This window comes from Acipenser ruthenus, chromosome 5, assembly GCF_902713425.1.
Source record: "Acipenser ruthenus chromosome 5, fAciRut3.2 maternal haplotype, whole genome shotgun sequence".
Taxonomy (NCBI): Eukaryota; Metazoa; Chordata; class Actinopteri; order Acipenseriformes; family Acipenseridae; genus Acipenser; species Acipenser ruthenus.
The window spans coordinates 81,109,275-81,130,826 of record NC_081193.1 but is presented as its reverse complement, the minus strand read 5'-3'; the positions used below and the strand labels follow the sequence as shown (position 1 = coordinate 81,130,826).

The following is a 21,552-nucleotide window of genomic DNA, read 5'->3' as shown; positions in this document are numbered from 1 at the left end:
TGTAACGGGGTGACGCACATCACTTGTTGTAGTATATTCACGTTTTGATTTGTCACATTGATTTGATGTTATTTAGTTTGTTTTATTTTAGCACGTTGATAAAGCACGTTTATTTTTGCATGTTACTTTGTTGTAGATTTGCACAGATCTCACTGGCACGTTGATGCTCTCCTGTTCTCGGCCCTCATAGGTGCCATTTGAATAATTTCAAGAAGCTGAGCACCTGGTATAAAATGTCCTGATTTCACGCGTTTGAGAGATTTGTTTTTGGGAAACATTTCACTAGTACCTCTAAATTTATTAGAGCAGAGGGTGCATCACAGACTCAGACAAGATTTCTATTAAAAAATAAGTTATTTATTTTTTTGTTTTGTTTTACAACAGAAAATTCGTTAAATATACTGAACTAGAATTAAAAGAGAATTGCACTATAGTTATAAAACTATTGTACTAGATTTGACAGAGTATTGCACTGGAGTTGCAGAAGTATTGTACTAGATTTTTAGTCACGGAACATATTTTCTATCTCTCCTAGCAGTAGCAGATACAGGGTATATTACTACAAACTAACATAGAAATGAAAAACAAAACAAAATCAAATATATTTTGTGCAAAATAACTTCCAATAACACACACAAATATCAATGAACATAAATCCAAATAACAAATCCAATCAAAATCAAAACATGGAAATAAAATCACCCACGTCATTTTATTTCCATGTTTTGATTTTGATTGCACAAAGGTGAGTCGAACAAAAATCAAAATAATGTGTAGCCTATTGTGCAACATATTGTAATGCACTACAGCCTGAGTCCAACAGGGAATCAACACTTAATATAACTCCACAGTTTACTGATTTATTAAGAAACCAACTCCCAGTAATGTTGTTGAAGCCGACACCCTGGGAGCCTTCAAGAAGCTGCTTGATGAGATTCTGGGATAAATAAGCTACTAACAACCAAACAAGAAAGATGGGCCAGATTGCCTCCTCTCATTTGTAAACTTTCTTATGTTCGTCTTATGTTCTTAAACTGGTTCTTCAGTCAAGCTCAGCTGGAATCTTACAAAATCCAAAGAGGTAAATGAGTGCACTAGCTAATTATAAATAGCTAACTGGGTCATTGTGACATCCACAGGAATTTCTTTACTTTGCTGCCTTCACCCTTCATTGCTCATTGGTATAGTTGTGCCCAATCAGAATTGATGCAACCATGTTGTATACATGTGCAAGAATGTATACAACAAAATCCATCCTTTACTTCATGAAAAACCCACTAATGGTGGGATTCATAATTGTCTCCAGAAAGCTGACATTAACACTGTGAATAATTCCTTCTGTATTTCTAGCATACTAAAACCTAACCAGATTAGACGTGGTGCACGGTAATTAAAAGACCATATGTTTCTTATTCTGAGAACTTGATACTACATAAGCAATTTTATAATCATTATTCTGCAATCAGTTGTTAATTGGTTATATAAAGATTGTCTGTTTATAATCCTTTCTGCTTTTCAGATGACAATAGAAACAAAACCCACGAAAAGAAAGAGAAGAAAATGGTGATCCAGAAACCAAACGGCACAGTGGAATATATCGTAAGCACTGGGCTTGGAAAAGCCAAAAGGACATTAACATTATAATTAATTATGTTAGAGTTGTTTTAATTTTAGCATGTACTCAGTTCTGAAACAAGTATTTTTCCCCAAGCCAGGTTGACCGAACATTCTTGGAAAATGAGATCAGTGTGCTTATCCTGCAGATATTCTAACACATTTAATTAACGCACATCTCCCACTAAATTGCATACGTCAGTACTGTCCTGTAAAATAATCTCGACTTGCATCTACAGCTGGTAGAATTTGCATGTAAAGTATAAAATAATTAATTGAGCCTCTATTAATATCATATGTGATACTGTTACAGCTTCAAAACAAAATACATTTTGTACAACTATTAGAACAATGTGACATAATAAATTAAATAATAATTTCATAGTGTCTTGTCAGTGTTTTTACTAGCTCAAATTGTGTGACAGTGACAGCCGTATGGATGGCTATTCATTATATGGGGATGTAATATTTGACCAGTCTTGTTTTCCAGATGTCCAGAGGGCCTACACCCCAACATGATTGTAATCTGTAATTCCTTTTGAGTACATGCTATTATCACAGGAGCTTTCAGTGATCCATGTTTTTCCCATAATCCAGGTAGATGTGTCAGTAAACTTTTACACCATCACTTTCTGTTTTGTACAGGCTGGACCCCAGGACAATCTGAACTGCATAGCCTTGAAGTTTAACATCACCCCAAATAAACTAGTAGAAATCAACAGACTCTTCTCACACACCATCGTCACAGGGCAGGTAAAAACTCATCAAGTATACCATTCACTTTCCATAAATATACTCTGTTTGTGTGTGTGTGTGTGTGTGATCGGTAACCTGTCTTTTTTTTTTTTTTTTTTGTCCTTGCAGAAACTTTATGTGCCTGTTGTGGATCATGATTCCAACAGAGCCCGTTCGCTCAGCTCAGACAGCCCTGCTTCCCCAATGTCCTCCTCCGATGCAGAATATGATAAGCTACTGGTAAGGACACTGCAGCCGTACTGTGCTTGGGGATTCAAAGAGAAGAAAGCTGGTGAAAACCAAAGCGCAAGTCAACTGTACAGGAAATATTGTATGTGCTGTTTAACAGAAAGATATAATATTGGCAGAGCAATAGTAATAATATTTTGTTTTCTGAAATATTGTGGTACTGCTGGAGATGCATACCTCTGGTTTCAAGAATACTTTATAGTTGAGGCGTCCTCTATATGGCTAAAAGTTTTGCATCACCTAAAATTTCTGGATTCAGACATAATTAAAAAAAAAAAAAAAAACTGGAGCAATCTAGGTAAAGTACCTTGCTCAAGGGTACAGCAGCAATGTCCCCCACCTGGGATTGAACCCACGACCCTCTGGTCAAGAGTCCGGAGCCATAACCACTACTCAAATATAAATATATATATATATATATATATATATATATATTTATATATATATATATATATATATATATATATATATATATATATATATATTACATTACACAGGTGCACTCCACTTATAATGGACTCCAAGGGACAATGGAAAGCAGTACTTCATAAACGAAGTACGTAGTAAACACAATTCGAAATGCTGTATGTAACTGTGAACAGAAGTATCTTAAATATAAATAATAGAAGAATGCTTCGCTGCCAAAGAACGGGAGTTTATTATTTATACAAACCACGCTCCTGTGGGCCGTACAGTGTAATAAGTAGGACCATTATACAAATTTATATTTTCGCTAAATGTAATTACAATTGTATACGTTACAAGTTTAAACTGTACAACGGCTGTGCCAACAAAAACATAGAATAAAAGTAAACAGCAACTGTTTTTCCTGCCTGATGTCACAAATACCGCCGTGACTGTCATTTACCGTCCCGGACGTTCCTTATTTGCGCAAAATATCTACTTGTGGAACAGGAAAACTGTAACTGATACAACGGTACTGTATGTATTAAACTGTATGTATTAAATGCAAAATACTTGCCTGTGGAACATGAAAACTGTACATGTTAAACACAAAACATCTGCCTGTGGAACAGGAAAACTCTAACTAATAAAAAAACGGTACGGTATGTATTCAGCTGCACGGATTAAACGCAAAAGATATGACTATGGAACAGGAAAAACTGTACGTATAATATATACGTTATAAACAAGTTGGTTTTAACCAGAGTAATTCCCCCCATTAAAAACACATGTTTGGCAGGGAGTGCACCTGTGTATTTGTTGATAGATATATATATATGAACATCATTTAGATCTTTTTAACATCATGTATTCAAAGAAACTACCAAATGATATCGCGGAAGTCTATCGGAAGCCATAGTAGTAGTACAGTATTTCATGTTAGATTTCAAAATGTCACATTTTTTCAATTCTTTTCAGTTATTCGTTAAGTATATGAAAAAATACAAAGCGATATGTAATTCATTATGTTAACTTAACGTTATTCAGGAGGTTTCATTTGACTCTGTGAAGCAAAATTAGTTAATTCTATACGGTGATGAAAAACTTCTGGCCATAGCTGTAGGTCTCACGGATTTGTTTACATATATCTAGAGAAATGATTATCTAATTGTGATAAAATTTGCAAAAGACATTCTATAGGATACGTTTTTGATTCTATCGGGTTATATTGAGATCTGTATGTCAAACCTTTTTATATTTTTACACATGCATACATACAGTGGAATTAGGCCATGGTGTTTTACTTCCATGGCAGGCAGATGCACAGTATGTCACTTGCATAATAATTTTGCAGTTATTTCCATGAAAAAAATATTGATAATAATTTCAGGACGCAGACCTAGCCAGAAACTCATCAAAACCCATCCAGAGAGTCCTATCGTCAACTTCTGAAGAGGAGGAGCCAGTGACTGTCAAGTTTTTAAAAATGAGCTGCAGATATATCACAGACGGAAAGGTGTGTGCTGGGCTGTTTGCTTTAAAACCCTAAATCTGCTCTCCTGGATTTATTGCTTTCACTCCAGCAAATTCTGGGGTTTCATACAGCATGTTTATTGCAGGGTTGACTGTGTTCTTTTGTTTTAAGGGAGTGGTCGGTGGAGTTATGATCGTCACTCCAAACAACATTATGTTCGACCCCCATAAATCGGACCCGCTGGTGATCGAGAATGGCTGTGAAGAGTATGGTCTCATCTGCCCCATGGAGGAGGTGGTCTCCATTGCCTTGTACAGTGACGTCTCACACATGAAGATCAAAGATGCTCTACCATCGTAAGCACTTTGTTTTCAAACTACATCTTTTTATTATCTACTACAAAAGGGGGGAATACAGAACTGTTAGATTACCTTATGTTATAAACTGCTTGATGGTTTATAGTTACAATGTTAATTTGGGAGAGGCTTTATATGGGATAATAGATTAATAGGAACTGTTCGCTAACTATCTGGTTTTGTATTTAGGGGTCGTCCAAAATTACCCCAAAAGTGTACATAAAAAGGATGGCATCAAAAGCAGGCCCTAGGTTTTCAAAATGTAATTACTCACCCTTTTAATATTTTTTTTTCCTATGGTTTGTAAGAGGATCATAATCTGTAACTTCACTGGATCATGGCTTTCCAAAGTGGTAAAAACTTTATTTTTCTGTGTGTTTAAAAAATAAATAATAGTAATAATTAGTGATCATTGTCTATGCGTGGAAAACAGGTATTGCTTAGCTTTACATATTATTCATAGATCTACTGAGAGGCAGCTCAGTTATATTTTATTTCAAGTCCCCCAACATGTTGGTGTGTTTACTATATATAGAGAAAAAATACATATTTGTGTTATACAGGATTGTATTCTGTTGCCTTAGTTTGTTCAAGAGGTTATATTTTAGCAAATACATTGCAAGAAATAATCATCCAATTTCGCAGTGAAACTGAGTAGTATTGCGTGACAGGCAAGATTTTCCAGTCTAGCGGTATTTGTATTTATTTTTAGTTTTAAAGGCGCTTTTTCTGTAAGGTATGGTGTAATTGTGTAGTGCTGTCCTTGTAACCACATTGCATCAGAATGGAAATTGACAGGCCCACGAGAAGAAGAAAAATAACCAGAGCTACTGTAGCTAACGCTCCAGTGCCTTCTGTATTCTTGTGCGCTGCAGAATAATTGTGTGCTAACATTAGAGGATCCTTTTTCTCAACCAAAAGTAAAATATCATGAGCTGTGACAAAAATGGCATCTCTGGTGGCTATAGTACTTTTGCAGGAAGGCATGTTAGTATCTCAAGCTATATAAAAATGTCATCATATTTTTTAACAAAAAGTATACACTCCTCAATAACTGTCTGTTTATATAAAAAAAAATAAAAAGGCAAAAGTTCTTAGGCAAGTTATCTGGGATTTCCTTACCCGTTTTTAACCATCCACAATTCTTCTGGGCACTACTGTACAATTGGGCTTCGCTCATGTTGATGAAAATGAGCTCAGATTGGCTAAAAGGATCTTGAGCATGCTATAAAAACTGATTTTTCACTAGTCGGATCATGTTAGAAGGATCTGTGTTGGCCTTGTAGTTGCTTGTTAATAAAACTTTTTGCTGTTACCCTTTCTTAATTTTTATTTTTAATAAGTATTAAGTGTGTGTCAAATAAAATTAATATATTTTGCTTTAAACCCTGCTGCACAACAATTCTGCTACCTCTGGGATTTTGTCCAATACGTTAATTGTAGGGTTGACTGTGTTCCTTTACGGTTGGTGGAGTCACTCCAAAAAATATAATGTTCGACCCTCCTATTTTTACCAAGAGTGTGCTATTTAATAGGTGTGGAATTTCATTTATCATCAAACATTTTTGTTTCAGTCAAAACAAACAAAAACACAGCCTATTCGTTTGTCATCATCCAGGCTGTTGTTTTTTATTTTTTTTTGTGTTTCACTATTTGAGTTGTTTTTTTTGTTTCTTTTCTTTTGTTGTTGTACGGTAGTTGCTTTTTTTCATGTTCTTTTATTTTTGCCATTTGTTTTGTTTTGTTTTTTTTTAATTTTCCATGCACATTCGTCATTTCTCTTCTCACAGCGACCTACCAAAGGATCTTTGTCCCCTGTACAGGCCTGGAGAGTGGGAAGACCTTTCTTGTGATCAGGATATCAATCCTTTTAGCCGATTCCAGGCCAAGAGTAAAGAGAAACGTCAGGCGTACCTTAGTGACACCGTCACCCCAGTCTTGTATAGTGCAGAGAAGTCTCACACAGAGCTAGAACCACCTTCCGCCCCACTCACAGATACATTGCATAGTGGGAAAGAAACTGTTGGCATTCCTATTGGTATCATGAATGGGATTGATGCAAATAAAATTACAATGCAGCTGGAACCTGTTGCAATAGAAAAAGAGCAGTCTGTTACAGCATTAGCGTCGGTTCAGGACTCCTCTGTAAACCCTGCACCTGCAGGACAGGTGGAATTGAGAGATGAGACTAGTTTAGTAAATGAACACTCTAAGGATGTTACTCAGGAACCATCCGTTCATCAACCTTTCACAGACGTTCCGAGAGAGGACGAGCAGACTTCACTGAAGGGAAATGAATTGCCTGGGCAAGGAAAGCAAGGCCATGGTTCTCCTCCCATAACAAAAACCTCCAAAGTTGACTCCATTGACACGGAGATGCTTGACAATGGTAATAACAACGCATCTTCAGATACATTTGCAAAGGAAACCACTGTCGCAGAGGGCACAAGGGCACACCAGAATGCCTTGTGTGATGCACTGAATGGAAAGGGACCACTGTTACAATCCTCAGAAGAAGAAAATCAGCAGAAAGACAGTGAAGCAGAATTGAAATCCTGGCTACTTAGAAAGATACAGGGACCAATTGAGGGTAAGTTGTCCTTTTTTCATCCCAGACTTTTTTTGTTTTCATAAACAATATGTGAACTGCGTTAAAATCAACAAATGAGTTTATCCATGTTGGGAAAGGGGAGGTGTATTTACATGTGTGTGATGTTTGTTCAAAAGAACAGTGAACCAGAATAGGACCCCCGGTTAAGATTAACAAGTACCCAAGTCCGCAATGTTTGTTCACATTTCACAAAAGGTTATACAAATCGACCAAGAAACACCTTTAATCAATTCATGTAGGCCTGGTCAGATCTCAATGACAGGTCAAGTAGTGATTCCTTTTAATTTTTTTTTCAATTAAAAATGTTCCCCAAAAAATAGGATGATTTGATGTGCAAAGATCAATGTATTTTTTGCGTGACAGGGCCAACAATCAAGTAAAAATCAAGTGTTATGTTCAGTAGCATGTTGATCTCTTTTTAAAAACCAAAGACAGATAATGCATGCACTTTCATAATATCTAGCTGCATCCTTTTCTCTTGTTAGATATGCTGCCATCAAAAGAAGAGAAAAGCAAGACGCCCCCAATGTTCTTGTGCATCAAGGTGGGCAAACCTATGAAGAAGACCTTTGCAAATAAGAGCACGGCTCCATTGCAGCAGTATGCAAGGAGAGGGAAGCAGCCTGAGTATTGGTTTGCTGTTCCCCAGGAAAGGTGAGTCCCCATGGACTGATTCTCTGTTTAGGGATGTACTGTACCTGTGGGTAAGCATATCCTTGATGACAAAACAGCAAGGCTACATTTTTTGAAGAAGTTATTCCTCATAATGGGTTGGTTCACAGTGACCTACTTTTCACTCTACTGACACCTGTTTGGCTCAGGTATTGAGGGCAACATCTTTTGAACTGCTTGCTTGAATTACATTTTGAGTTTGATCAGACTATGCCTGGGCATTTGTTGTGAGATACGATTCTGCTTTATGTGTTTTATATGTTTTGGTTGATATTTATGTAGCTTTTAGCTGTGTTTATTTGTGAACCAGTGAGCTACTTCCCACTGAACTAAATGTTTAAAAAGGGAAGAAGCGTTTTAGTACTTTATAAATAATGCAAAATCACTTCTCCAATTGTGATGGTGCTTAGTTAGTACATTCTGTAGCAAGTTATTGAGAGAATAGGTATAATGGGGTGCTTCTCAATCTGTCCTTACTGTACATACGTATATGTCACAAACGTTTTCACATATAGAGAATATCTTCTGCAGTTGTGATTACAATGTTTATCCCAGATTATTGAGAATCCAAGGATGTATGTAGGAACCTGTTTCTGTCTTTATGGATGTAGATCATGGTGTCTTGTGATACTGATACAGTAGCAGGGAATCTCTTTTACTAATATAGCCTACTTGCTTCAGGGGTCACCGAATGGGTGATTCTTTGTACAATATTTAAAAACTGAGAGAAATAAAATATACTTTCAGGATTCTTTTGAGGTACAAATTAATGGAAGTTATATTAGTGTAATGCAAGCATTCTGAACCAGGGTTAAAAAGAGAATTTAATATACCACAGGTGGAAAGTTGCTTTATTTATGATTTATGATCAAAAGCACCTCTACCCTTAGGCTAAGACATATGTAATTTACCAAAAAAATGACGTGTAGAATACACACACACACACACACACACACACACACACACGGTCGAATCGGGTACTGTGCTGTGAGTTAACTTAACCCTTTAAGTGTCATTCTGGGCACGTGATCGGTAAACACAATTAAAACACACTTCATTTCTTTGACTTACTGGGCCACCATACTTGTTAATATATTTATAAAATTGTTACTGTGTTGGAATGTAAGGAATCGTACGTTATTTCAGTTGCGAGCCGTCAGGGTAAAACATTTTTCTTCCCCTATCTGTATTTCCCAAACTCAAGTAAAACAGGTCCAGGCATGGTTAACCATGACAAAGGCTGGTCTGAAAAAAAAAATAATAATCATAATTCTCAAACTGCTGTTGTATTTGTAAATATAACCCCTGAACGTAAACCCTAAGGGTTAGAGCTGAATGTCAGATTGAAGCACATGGAACACAAGCCTGTAAGGGCCACTAAACTAGTAAAATCACAACATGCTGGGAAATCCATAAGTGAACACACACCACCATCTCAGCAATATTTATTTGCTGCTTGTTTAAACTAAAAATAATGTAGATCTGTCCATGCATGCACAACATTCATGTTAAGTGGTTCATCTGGTTCAGTTCTAAAATATCTTGGCAACTGAAGTATGTGCACGGGATTGGACACACAAAATGCTGAAGACTTTCTATCAGTGCCAGTTAACTGAAGTTAATAATCAGCTAAAAAAAAAAAACCTTTTGATTTTTCAAATGGCTTAAATTCTATGTCTTGGGGAGACCTTTGATCATTTTAAATAAAGATCTTATCTTGGCTGAAAAGCTGCAGCAAGTCACTTTCAATAGCTCTGCAGAAAAATGGGTGTTACTTACATGCTTTACAATATGTTTTTATATATACTGTCACCCAGCCCCCGACTCGGGCTTGTTTGCACCCTTTACAATACTGACCCAGACACAGAACTGTGAGTTTTAGCATGGTTGCACACTTTTATTAAACAGAAAAACAAAATAAACAAACAAAAACCCAACTCCCCTCGCTGTAGCAAATAAACTTTTAGTTGTCTTAACTAAAGGGTTGGGACGGCTAAGCCAACAAACTACTCTTTTTAATTTAACCAGGCTGGGCAAAGCCTCCAGTCAAGAGTCCAGAGCTCTAACCACAACTCCACACTGCTGCCCCTTACAGGCAGGGATCTGCCCTGGCATTCTTTATATATATATAATACAAATTGGTAGTTAGGGTCCTCTTTAAAAATAAAGAAAATAAATTAGGGGCCCTTGTGCCAGATAGTGTCTGTCTGCCTGCGAAACTCTATATGATGTCTGCCTTGATTTTGCACTGCTGGTGGGGAAGGGAAGTGTGGGTCAGTAAGCAATGTAAGGATAGTGCTTTCATTTAGACTTTTTGGCTTTACTTGTATATAGTAGCTAGTAGATAACTATGTTTATAGTAATTAACAGGGTTCACGGTCTGATTGCCTCCCAGGGTGGATCACCTGTATGCCTTCTTTGTGCAATGGTCACCAGAGGTCTATGGAAAAGATGCCAAGGAGCAAGGCTTCGTCGTGGTGGAGAAGGAAGAGCTTAACATGATTGACAACTTCTTCAGTGATGCAGTTCCCAAAAGCTGGGAGGTGAGCTTTTCCCCATACCGAATGACTCTCTGGACTTTAAAACCTGTTGTGTATTCAATAGGGAGAAGGGTGTAGGACGTGCAGAGCCAGGTTGCTAAGTGTAAAAAGCAAGGAGTGTATTAGGGGATGCTAATAAAACAATGTTTTATGGGTCATGAACAGACCTGTATTGTTAAGGAATGCTAAATCCACTCAAAACTGTAAATCGCTCGTATAGTAAAGAACAGAAAATTCCAATAAACTGATACAGCAATATGCGTGTACCTGTTTTTGTTTAATTTTCAGTTTAGGTCACTGAAAATATTTAATTAGTTATCATAGGGCTAATAAGCTTGATGTTGAACATTTTGATAAACATAACTTCTTTGGCATTTTATGCAATTTTGGCAGTAAAATTATTGCACACAGCTATTGTTTTTAGATTAAGCATAGACCATTCCATTTAAAAAATAGTTGAGTAAATGGGTCAGTCTCCAATACTTGGTACCAAAAGTGGGAACAAAATGTAAAAATGACTCCATTGCATTTATTTCTTTAGTCATCAACTGTGCAAGGTATGAGTTTATATAACAAGTAAGTCTTAAGATAAAAAAGTGCAGTTTTCAATTGACACACATTTTATTCAATGACCACCCTACTATTCGCCATCTTTATTTTAGTAAACCCGACGTTTCAAATCTACCAATGTAACAATGTTGGAAACCAATGTGAAAAATGCTCAGGTTAAACAGATTCCCTCTTTGAGAAAAGACTGAAGACGCAGTAAAAATAAAATAAAAAACGTGAGGTGATTCGTGGTAAAACTACGGTAATTATGAAAAGCATGTGCATTTTCAACACAAACTGCTGTTCGTATGTTACATATCCTGATACTGACTCCAAAGTGGAGTAGGTCATTTAAAATATTCTTATTTTGGATTTGAATATCTTATATTTGAGAGCTCAAACGTGCACGTTGTATAAAATAATTTAAAGAAGTATTGCATTGTGAATGCAGATATTTACATTTAGCAAATAAATTAGGATTTTTCTTGTAGTGTAATTATTGACACCAGAAACCCGCATTTTGATGATCTGTAATTCCAACATGCAAGAAGAAAACAAACACACACCAACAGCTTATTTTAAAAGTTTTTAAAATTAATTTTGAGTAAAATAACACAAAACTTATATAACAAAGGAGTTTATTAATTCAAGGCACATGACAACTGCACCAATCATGTCACAAATACCAGGGTTTGTTTCAAGACTGTTTTTGTCAAGATTCTTAAATATACGTCAAGTAAAAATAATGCAGTTTTATGTTTTTTTTTTTTTTTTTTTTTTTTTTGGGGGGGGGGGGGGGGTTGTGTGTGTGTAATGTATGAAACATTTTAAAACATTTATCTTTATAATGTAAGGTTTCATAATAAAGATAAAATTGAGTAAATGTTACAGTGCGTATTGGTACCAAATATTGGAGACTGACCAAATACACAGATATTTGCTACATTTTTTTACAGTCCGTGCTGGTACTAAAAATATACTGATCCAGTGCATTGTTAAAATATATTAAATATAAAGTGTATGAAAGATGCTGAAGAATAAAAAGCTTATATTGTGATATAATAATGTTGAAAAGCAAATGTAAAACTCTGCACTGTATGTACATTAAGAAGAGGAATGAATGGCACTCTGGCAGGACCTGGGTGTAATATCGGTGAAACAGCTAGAGGAAGCAGTTTTCTGTACATATTTGGTTAGGCTACTTCCTGTGGCAGTTACTTTCTGTTTTGAAAGAAGTGAAACTTCCTGAGCCAATCAGATTAACTGTGTCAGAAATCAAACACCGAAACGTGCTTAAGGCTAGGTTTATAAAGTGTGTGCCTTAGAGAGTGTAAATCATAAACGCACGTGGAAGCCAGGTTACAACTGAAACTTCACCTTCAGCAATGAGGGTTCCTCCAATGCCACTGAATATGAAAATTTTGTACTTTGCCAAAGATAATGAAGAGCCTTATGTGGAGGTTAGTAAAGGCAGATTATTATTATTATTATTATTATTATTATTATTATTATTATTATTAAGAAAGTGGTGTTGGGTTATTCCATTTAGTTCTCTGTAAGTTTTACTTATATTTTATTATAAACTAAAACTAATTTTTAAACAGTGGATTAAACTGATTGAGAAACCTGAAATCATTAAATTCTATTCTGCTTTTTTAATATAATGCTAAAATTCTTCAAGATTCTTAAAACCACATTTTTAATGCTGTTAAAAAAAAAAAAAAAAAAAAAAAAAAAAACATTTTTAAAATGTGAAATAAAAGTACAAAAAAAACCAGTGTCATGAGTTAAAAATTGTTTCCCAATCTAGACCTGCAACGTGAAGTTCTTTTGATGTAGGCATAAACAAAGGCAGCTCAATAAATCAGTTTCAGACTATAACCAGTCTGGAAGCAACACAGCACAGGTACATGAGAGAAAGCAAAGTGAAATCCCTATTTGTTTCATAGAAAAAAAATATATACATGCATAATAATAATAAAATAATAATAACATTTGTAAAGTTTTAGTTTTGTAATGTGTGTGTTTTATATATGTTTCAGATCTTTTACTGACAGGCAATGTTCTAACATTTTTTAATGAGGTTTACAGATATTGTGATGTTTTGGTTAATATACAATACGTAGGTACATGTTTAGTATGGGAACTGTAACTGGAATTGTTTTTGTACAGATCATCACTATCAATGAGGCAAGGAGACGGCAGAGCTTTGGCAGTATTGAGGATGAAGTGGTGGAAGACCTGCTACCAGTCCTGAAGGATCACAGTGTGCTCTTAGAAGATGTGCACATCCAAAAGGTAAACCCAGTTCAGAGTGTAAACTGTTCTGTAATGTTGTGCTCAGCCAGAAGGGTTGCCAGTAGGGATTATGGACGTCCTTGTATTTCGTTGTAATTATTTAACTAATATAGTACACTAATTGTTAGAGAAGTTCATCGGCAACTTTGTTGAAGGATACATACAAAAAATAAATTAAAAATACAGTTAAAATAAATAATTATAATGAATTGTGTGTCTCTACAGAGTTAAATAGTTAACAGCAATGAAAAATCAACTATTTATACTTTGCTTGTAGAGTAGTTGGTTGCGCTTTCAAAAATCTCTTCTTCGTTAAGGTTGCATTCACACTGTCCATTTCAAACGGACTCGGTCTGGTTAGTTTAGTTTGAAAGAATGGATGTGAGCTAAAGTTGTTTTTTTTGGTCCATTTTCATTTTTTTTCAGGCCCGAGTTAGTTAGTGTTCACAATGCAAATTTGTGTTAAATTTGTTTGGGTCTGTTTAATTGTAGCAGGATTTTGTATATTTCTTTTGTAAAGTGCCCTGGAAAGCTTGAATGAGAAGTGCTATATATCGCTTGATTCATGGGCAAAGTGTACTCTGTCAAAACTGACTGGTTTCATTTGTTGTGGTGTTGCTAGAAAGTGTATTTTGAGAAGTGAAAGCGTGTTTAGCATGCAGGTGGTGCTTCAGATTATATGTAGCCTATGTTTGTGATACTAAAAGTTTCAATTTCACAGTAGATACGTCAAAGTTTTTTTTTTTTTTTTTAAACAAAATTCCCATTCACAACAAGTCCTTCACTTTTAGTACTTTGCTCCATAATGCAGTTATATGACTAACTATGCAAACGCACCCTGCACTCATTGCGTTGCATGTGCTCGAGTATATTAAAATGGTGACGCAGGGAATGAGTTACCGTATGCTAAGAGGGTCAGACAGAGAAGTGCGATTAACGCGCGTTAAAAAAATGTATGTGTTAATCGCAGAAGTTAACTGCAATTAACTGACAGCCCTAATTTATATAATATATATATATATATATCTATAAATTAGGGCTGTCTGTTAATTGCGGTTAACTTCTGCGATTAACACATACTATTGTTACCGACGGGGCTATAATGCTCGAAGTCGCAGGCACCCTGGAGGTAATAAATAGCCTTCCTGATGTAGTGGTAAAAATGTATAAATCTCTAAAGTGAAGTGTGTTTGCTTCCCAGCTGGCACAGTATCTACCTGCCAGGACTCAGGAGTATCCGTGGAGACTGGCATACAGTACAGCAGTGCATGGAACCAGCTTGAAAACCCTGTACCGCAACATGGCAGATCTGGACAGTCCTGTGCTTCTGGTTATTAAAGATATGGACAATCAGGTGAGGCAGTCAGAAGGATAGATCCTTATGGTTTTAACAGTTGGCCACCTTATTTACAAATGTGTCCAGGGAGTCTGCAAGAGAGTTGTCATAACTCTGCAGCACATTCACACGTTGCCATACATGGCCTCAGTTCAGAGTGCAACAAATCAAAACTAAGGGTATCTGCATTAAACGCTTGTTAGGGGTAATCCTGTGATAATCTATGGTTGAGATCACTGATTTATAATTTCATTTTTGTTTTCATCTTTGATCAGGTCTTTGGGGCATTAACATCACATCCTTTTAAAGTTAGTGATCACTGTTATGGCACAGGAGAGACCTTTTTCTACTCTTTTAATCCCGAGTTTAAGGTGAGCAGATTAAACTTTGGCTTTTTATATGTAAAATACTGGGTTGTCATCTTAAGACGGTCAGATTCTTATTAGGGAATGTTATATTATTTTCATTTTCCCAGATCTTCAGGTGGAGTGGACAAAATTCTTACTTCATTAAAGGAGATATAGATTCTCTACAACTGGGAGGTGGAAGGTGAGTGTGAAAACACATTGTGATTTCACCTTCAAACTATTTACCAAGAACTGTTAGACAATTAGACAAAAGTTTCACTGATGGGCACCCGAGTGGCGCATCTGCTAAAGGCGCTCCGCATGGAGTGCAGGATGAGCCCTATAGTCTGGAGATCGCCAGTTCGAGTCCAGGCTATTCCACTGCCGACCGTTGATGGGAGTTCCCAGGCATTGGCGCACAATTGGTCGAGTGCCACCCAGGGCCAGAGGGCTTAGGTCAGTCAGGGTTTCCTCGGCTCAGCGCGCACAAGCGACGCTGTAGCTCTGAGGTGGCTGCATGGCGGGCCTGCAGAGTGAAAAGAAGCGGACGGCTGACGGCACACGTTCTGGAGGACGCGTGTGTCCGTCAGCACGAGTCAGCACGAGGGTGGCAGCGGTGAGCCGGGCTGAAATAAAAAAATAATTGGGCTTGGGAGAAAACGAGAAACATATTGCTGCACTCAAACGCATGTTTTTAAGGCTTTGGTTTTCTATGAAATGTGATGACATCCATGACCTAATCTGTGTGTAGCACTGCAGAAAATTGAATAATTACTAAATGAGTGTAAACCCAGTCTTGTTTTCCCATATAACATCGTTCTACAATAATTTGTCTTTTTTCAGAGGACATTTTGGTTTGTGGCTGGACTCAGACTTGTGTCACGGCTCCAGCTACCCTTGTGAAACCTTCTGCAATGAACCTCTGTCAAAGAAAGAGGACTTCATTGTCCAGGACATTGAAGTGTGGACCTTCGAATAAACAAGCAAAGAAAATCACTGAATGAACTGCCTTAGTTATGTACGTGGTTTACACACCAGGGGCCACTCTGCATTTTAGTGTATTGGTTGGTTGTATTCCCCAATGCTGGCTGCCTTAGACCCCAAACGCAATGCTTGTAAGCCCTGTCTGTGCCACAGCATGCTGGTGAATGTGAGCCGCTTTACAAAAGCAGAACCACAAAAAGCTAGCGAGGGACACAAAACAAAGAAAGAAGAGACATTTGCTTCCTAGTTTCTTCCTTTTACCTTTGTTCAAGTGTGAATACATTTACGCTCAGAATCCATTAGTAATGACAGTCATTACATGTGTGAGCATTGAGAGTAAAGGGTAGACAAGAAGACCTACTTTAAAATCTGTTCAGGTCACGTCCTATAAGACCTTACGACACTTGCAATATTGCTGATCCTGTCATACACAACAACTACATTAAGGGAGTTTTAGGACATAGCTGTAGTCAACAGTCATAGGCAACAAGTACACGTTAGTCTACCATTTAAATCACAACTTGCAACATGTTTGTAGCATATGCTTGTCACCTACCTCCTTGTGTTTTTGAGGGTTTCATTTTGGGCATTTTTTTTTTTTTTAATACAGCAGACCTGATTTGAGTATCTCTCAGGACATTTCACAAAAACACACAAAACCACTCTAAAAAATCATTAGCAGAAAGCTTCAAGCACATTTCATTTCAGCATAACTGTATTTCTGAGGAAATAGACAGTGAATTTTGTATCCAGGTGCTTTTTACATTTTGACATTCAATTTATAAATTTCTTATTGTCTGTCTGTTCACATGTCCTAGACTTATTTCTCTCCTCCTCCAATTTATGGAATGAAAATACACCAAAAAGAGAAGATACTGACCATTATAAAATACTGAAAACATAAGATGTAGCCTTTTTTTTACTGTTCTGTTTTGTTGTTGTTGTTCAAAATGTTTAGTTATTTATATTTTAATGTATTTGTGTGTGTGTGTGTGTGTCTTTATAGATATATATATACTTTTTTTTTTGTTAAAAAATTAATTTTTAATTTTTTATATATCAGTGCTGGCACTGAATATTCAATAAGCAGCTTTTTTGTGATGATTATATATTTTCCTGTTATTACAGACATTTCAAACTTGTACACAGTAGAGAATGCAGTACCGAAAGTAATTGTTTAACCACACAAAACTTGTTTCAGTAAATGATCAGATTGTGGGCTGCCTACTTTCACAAAGCCAGTCAGAGTTAATGCTTTGTTGTGGCATGTTTGCTACATTGTCTGCGAAAAATTATTAGGTGTGATGTTGTCCACAATCAAAATAATTTGAAACTAATTGATGTAAGCAAACATTTTAAGTTCTGGCAGCCTAAGGATTAAAACTGAAACATAGATGGTCATCCAAAACTGTGAAAGCTGGTTTAAAGTTTAATCATGCTTTTATTACAATATGTGTGATCTGTTTACATGTTTCATCTCGCATTCCTCTGACTATATTTTTGCAGTAATGCTGTCCATGGACAGGCAGGCCAGTCTCAGTCTCTGGATCTATCGTAATGATCCAACTGAGGCAGATCTTAATGCCCCTTTATACTTCCATCAGGAGTATCTCTGCGCTGCATGTGTGTTTTTTGTCATGTTAAAAAAAGTGGTGAATAAATCACCCCTATACTTGTGAGAGTTCAACTGATTTGTAACATAGACAGTCTTGTGTTTGGTTTATAGTTGGAAACAATTCCAGCAAAAGGTACATTTTTAAACCGCTGTTAGTTCACCACGAAGTACATCTTATTCTAGAGGAACATAGTCCTGTCACCAAAGGACAACCCCTGCTTTTGTCTTGTATAGAGTGTTACTAACTTGTGCTGTTCACAGTTTTATGATTACTGTCACACTTCACGTCACGTTTGTGAGAGCAACTATTTTAGCCCTCAGTCTTAAAATCGCTAATGTCTTATCTGTTAAAGAAAACGATCTAAGCTTTGCTGACATATTTCAAATATATACGTATTGTTGCATTACAATCGCACTGTATATAAAATACACTGAGTACAGTATTCTTACTATGTTCTTTGGGAAACTAAAAATATATTCTGTGGTCTTATCAAGAATGTATTCATTGTAAGACTGTTGCGATGTTTTCAATAAATAATTGTGTGTTAATATCTAGACATATGTATTGTTTGTTATATACTTCTTCTCAGTCTACTGATTAAATTTTTTGCTGTATAAAAGTTTTTACAAATTATGAATATACTATACATAATTTGTAAAAACTTTTATACAGCAAAAAATTGTCTATGGAAGGTCATCCAGGTCAAAGCCAATTTATTTAGTACGCGTTTCAAATATTTAGTACACATTGATTTGGACCAATTAGACTCCATAAAAAAACTACATGTTCTAATAAATTTAAATGAATTATGCATTATGTAGGGGCTGGTCATTTTACAGCTGTGCAGCGGAATTACAAGCATAGCCAATCACCATCAGGATAACATAACTTTAATTTCAGACATTATTATTATTAGTAGTAGTAGTATTTTTTTTATAATGTTACAATCACATTGACAATAAAAAAAAGGTTTGCAAAATAAATTGCAGCATTATAACAGAGACAGCAGGAAAGTGTTCTGGTGTAGGAGAAAAAGCTTTAGGTTTTTTTTTTTTGTAGCTAGGGCTAAGGAATTGAGGGAGAAACTCACCTCTATGCCTATGTTGTAAGGGTCGACTGAGAAGCCACCCTAGACGCTATAGTTTCAAAACCAGGGTTTTGAGGATCCATGACATTAAGTCTGTAGAACCTAGTAAAGGTATGGTTAGTAGCCCACACCACTGCATTGCAAATGTCGTTGACAGATGCACCCTGGAACTGAGTCCTGTGGGTCAGGCTCGGGCTTGAATTTGAATCACCAAAAACGTTTTCTGTCCTTTCGGTGTACTCGTTTGTAACCCATTCCCAAATAACGTATTAGAAGGTACATTTATTTCATACATCAAAGCAGGAGGCGATTAGGTAGGAGTCGACTGGCTAAGCAGTGTTCTCGGTTTGTTTTGCAGGTTGTTTGATACGTCGCAAGATCCTTTTATCACGTCTGCTTGTAAATATTAGAAATGTCTGGACGAGGTGAAACAAAAGAGAGCGCAGGGTTTATATCATGTAGTTCAAGAGGTAAATCAGAAGTGTGGAATTCTTTTGGAATCATAGCGAATGAAAATAATGAACATGTGACTGGATTTGCTGCTTGTAAAACCTGTCATTGTGTTTTTGTGTACAACAGCCACAAAATTGGTACATCATCCCTGCAAAAGCACATGTGTAGCGCTCTTTCAACTGGTGACATGAAAGATATAGGTATTTTATAGTAAAGTAAGTAGAGGTAGTAACATATTATATATCCAGACCACTAGAGGGAGCTACCACGTGGTATAGCCTATTGTATAAACGGAATCTGTGGAGATTGGTAGCGATGTCTGTGTGTGAATGTGAGAGCGTGAGAGAGTCAGTCGACGCAGACAGTAGGTAAAGCACAAACACTTGCGGGTTCGGGTCGGGAAGTTTGAGCTCCTGTGGAGACCGAGTCAATTTAGACATGGCAAGCCGATATGGCTGCCAGATAGACCGTTAATGTAGAGGGGGATTTCCCCTCATCAAACAGGTCTTGCAAAAACTGCAGTATTGGTGCCATGGGACAAGTTGTTGGGTCGAACCCACAGGGGAGACACCACGTCTGAAAGACGCTTCACTTGTACCCGTACTGGGAACGTACTGGCATTTTGTAGGGTGTCAATAACCCTATTGGACAGACCCAGATGGCTCAAATGCAGCCGTTCAGAGGCTAGACCCAGAGCTACAGGCTCGATGGGTTGGAATGACATAAAGTCCCCCGTGCCTGACGGAGCAGGTCACAGCGCTTGGGCAGTCTCCACAGCTGGCTGCTCAGGAGCTACATCAGGGTTTAAAACCAGTCTCCTGGGCCAATAAAGGGCTACTAAGACCACCTGGCCCGGTAATGCCTGATTTTCTCCAGACACAGCTAAGGAATCTTCCGCCAGCGGGTCCCCCACCTCCTATATGGAGAACCAGAGGGGCACAATGGGTTGATTCCTGGGAGGCAAAGAGATCTATTCCTGCTCTCCCGAACCTCTCCCAAATCAGGCTCACCACCTCGGGGGGAACCTCCACTGAGGCGCTGGGAACTCTCCTTGAGAGGAGGTCTTCCACCCAGTGTGTCACCCTGGGCATGTGTACTGCCCGCAGTGAAAGGAGGTTCTCGTGTGCCCAGAGCAATGGCTTATGGGCCACGCAATGGAGACTGGCGACCTGTGGCCGTCCTGGTGGTTGATGTAAGCCACCACTGTTGTGTTGTCTGTACGGACAAGCACATGTCTCCCTCGAACCTTCTGCAAAAAATACAGCAAGGCTAGGTAAAGTACCTGCAGCTCTAAAACATTAATGTGGAGACCCTGCCAAGGGGGGTTCCACACACCCCGGCTATTCCACGCAGCACCCCAGCCGAGGCTGGACGCGTCCGTGATGACAACCTCCCTTGTGGTGACACCACCCAGCGCTACCCCGAGGTGTAGATGGGCCGGCTGTTTCCACCAAGACAGTGCCTTTAAGCAGTGAAAAGACCCTGTCAACAGGCGGTCGCGGTACAATGTGGGCTGAAAAACCCTGCTGTTGAACCAGGCCTGCAGAGGACGAATGCGCAGGAAACCCAAAGGTAGAGTCTGGGAAGCTGCTGCCATCAAGCCCAGAAGTTTCTGGAGTATCACTACCATGAGCGCTCTGTTGAGCTGAAAGAGCTCCAAACAGGCAGCTATTCTCTGCACTCTGCTGTCCAACAGAGTGGACAGCATGGACCCAGAGTCCAAGCACACTCCTAGATAGGTGAAGGTGGCCAGTGACCAGTTCCATGTGGGCCTCTGCCTGTGCTAGAGACTGAGCACTAATTAGCCCATTATCCAGATAATTGAACACTCTGATTACCTCTGAGTCTCAGTGGGGCCAGGATAGCTTCCATGCACTTCGAGAAGGCACGGGGAGCTAGAGAGATGCCAAATGGCAAGACACAAAACTCATATGCTGTTTCCTGAAAAGCAAATCGCAGGTACTTCCTGTGCACTGGTTTTATGGGGATGTGGAAATAGGTGTCTTTGAGGTCCACCGTGGTGAACCAGTCGCGTGGCCCGATTGACTGCAACAGTTGTTGCATTGTCAATATGTTGAACCTCCTTCGACTCAGATAGAGGTTAACCTGTCTGAGGTCGAGGATCGTTCTGAAACCACCATCCAGCTTTGGCACTAGGAAGTACCTGGAGTAGAACCCTGCCTCCAACTGGAGGGGGTCTATGCACAGAGTTTGTTTTTGCAGCAG

The 21,552-nt window shown here is 37.9% G+C and overlaps 1 protein-coding gene across 5 annotated transcripts in view; it reads left to right on the top strand.

The window, feature by feature from the left end:
• LOC117402278 (nuclear receptor coactivator 7-like) overlaps positions 1-18,340 on the top strand; it is a 37,387-nt gene extending 19,047 nt beyond the window's left edge. For 3 of the 5 annotated variants that reach the window (XM_059024616.1, XM_059024618.1, XM_059024615.1), the window contains 13 exons: positions 1,520-1,599; positions 2,260-2,367; positions 2,479-2,589; positions 4,394-4,519; positions 4,649-4,833; positions 6,624-7,423; positions 7,930-8,098; positions 10,512-10,659; positions 13,378-13,503; positions 14,705-14,857; positions 15,115-15,210; positions 15,315-15,388; positions 16,030-18,340. In XM_059024616.1, coding sequence (XP_058880599.1) covers positions 1,520-1,599; positions 2,260-2,367; positions 2,479-2,589; positions 4,394-4,519; positions 4,649-4,833; positions 6,624-7,423; positions 7,930-8,098; positions 10,512-10,659; positions 13,378-13,503; positions 14,705-14,857; positions 15,115-15,210; positions 15,315-15,388; positions 16,030-16,165 — 2,312 coding nt within the window. In that variant the 3' untranslated portion in view covers positions 16,166-18,340. Of the gene's footprint in view, positions 1-1,519; positions 1,600-2,259; positions 2,368-2,478; positions 2,590-4,393; positions 4,520-4,648; positions 4,834-6,623; positions 7,424-7,929; positions 8,099-10,511; positions 10,660-12,575; positions 12,666-13,377; positions 13,504-14,704; positions 14,858-15,114; positions 15,211-15,314; positions 15,389-16,029 lie in introns of those variants that run through there. The other 2 variants (XM_059024617.1, XM_034003261.3) reach the window with 2 other exon arrangements.
• Positions 18,341-21,552: the final 3,212 nt, after the last annotated feature.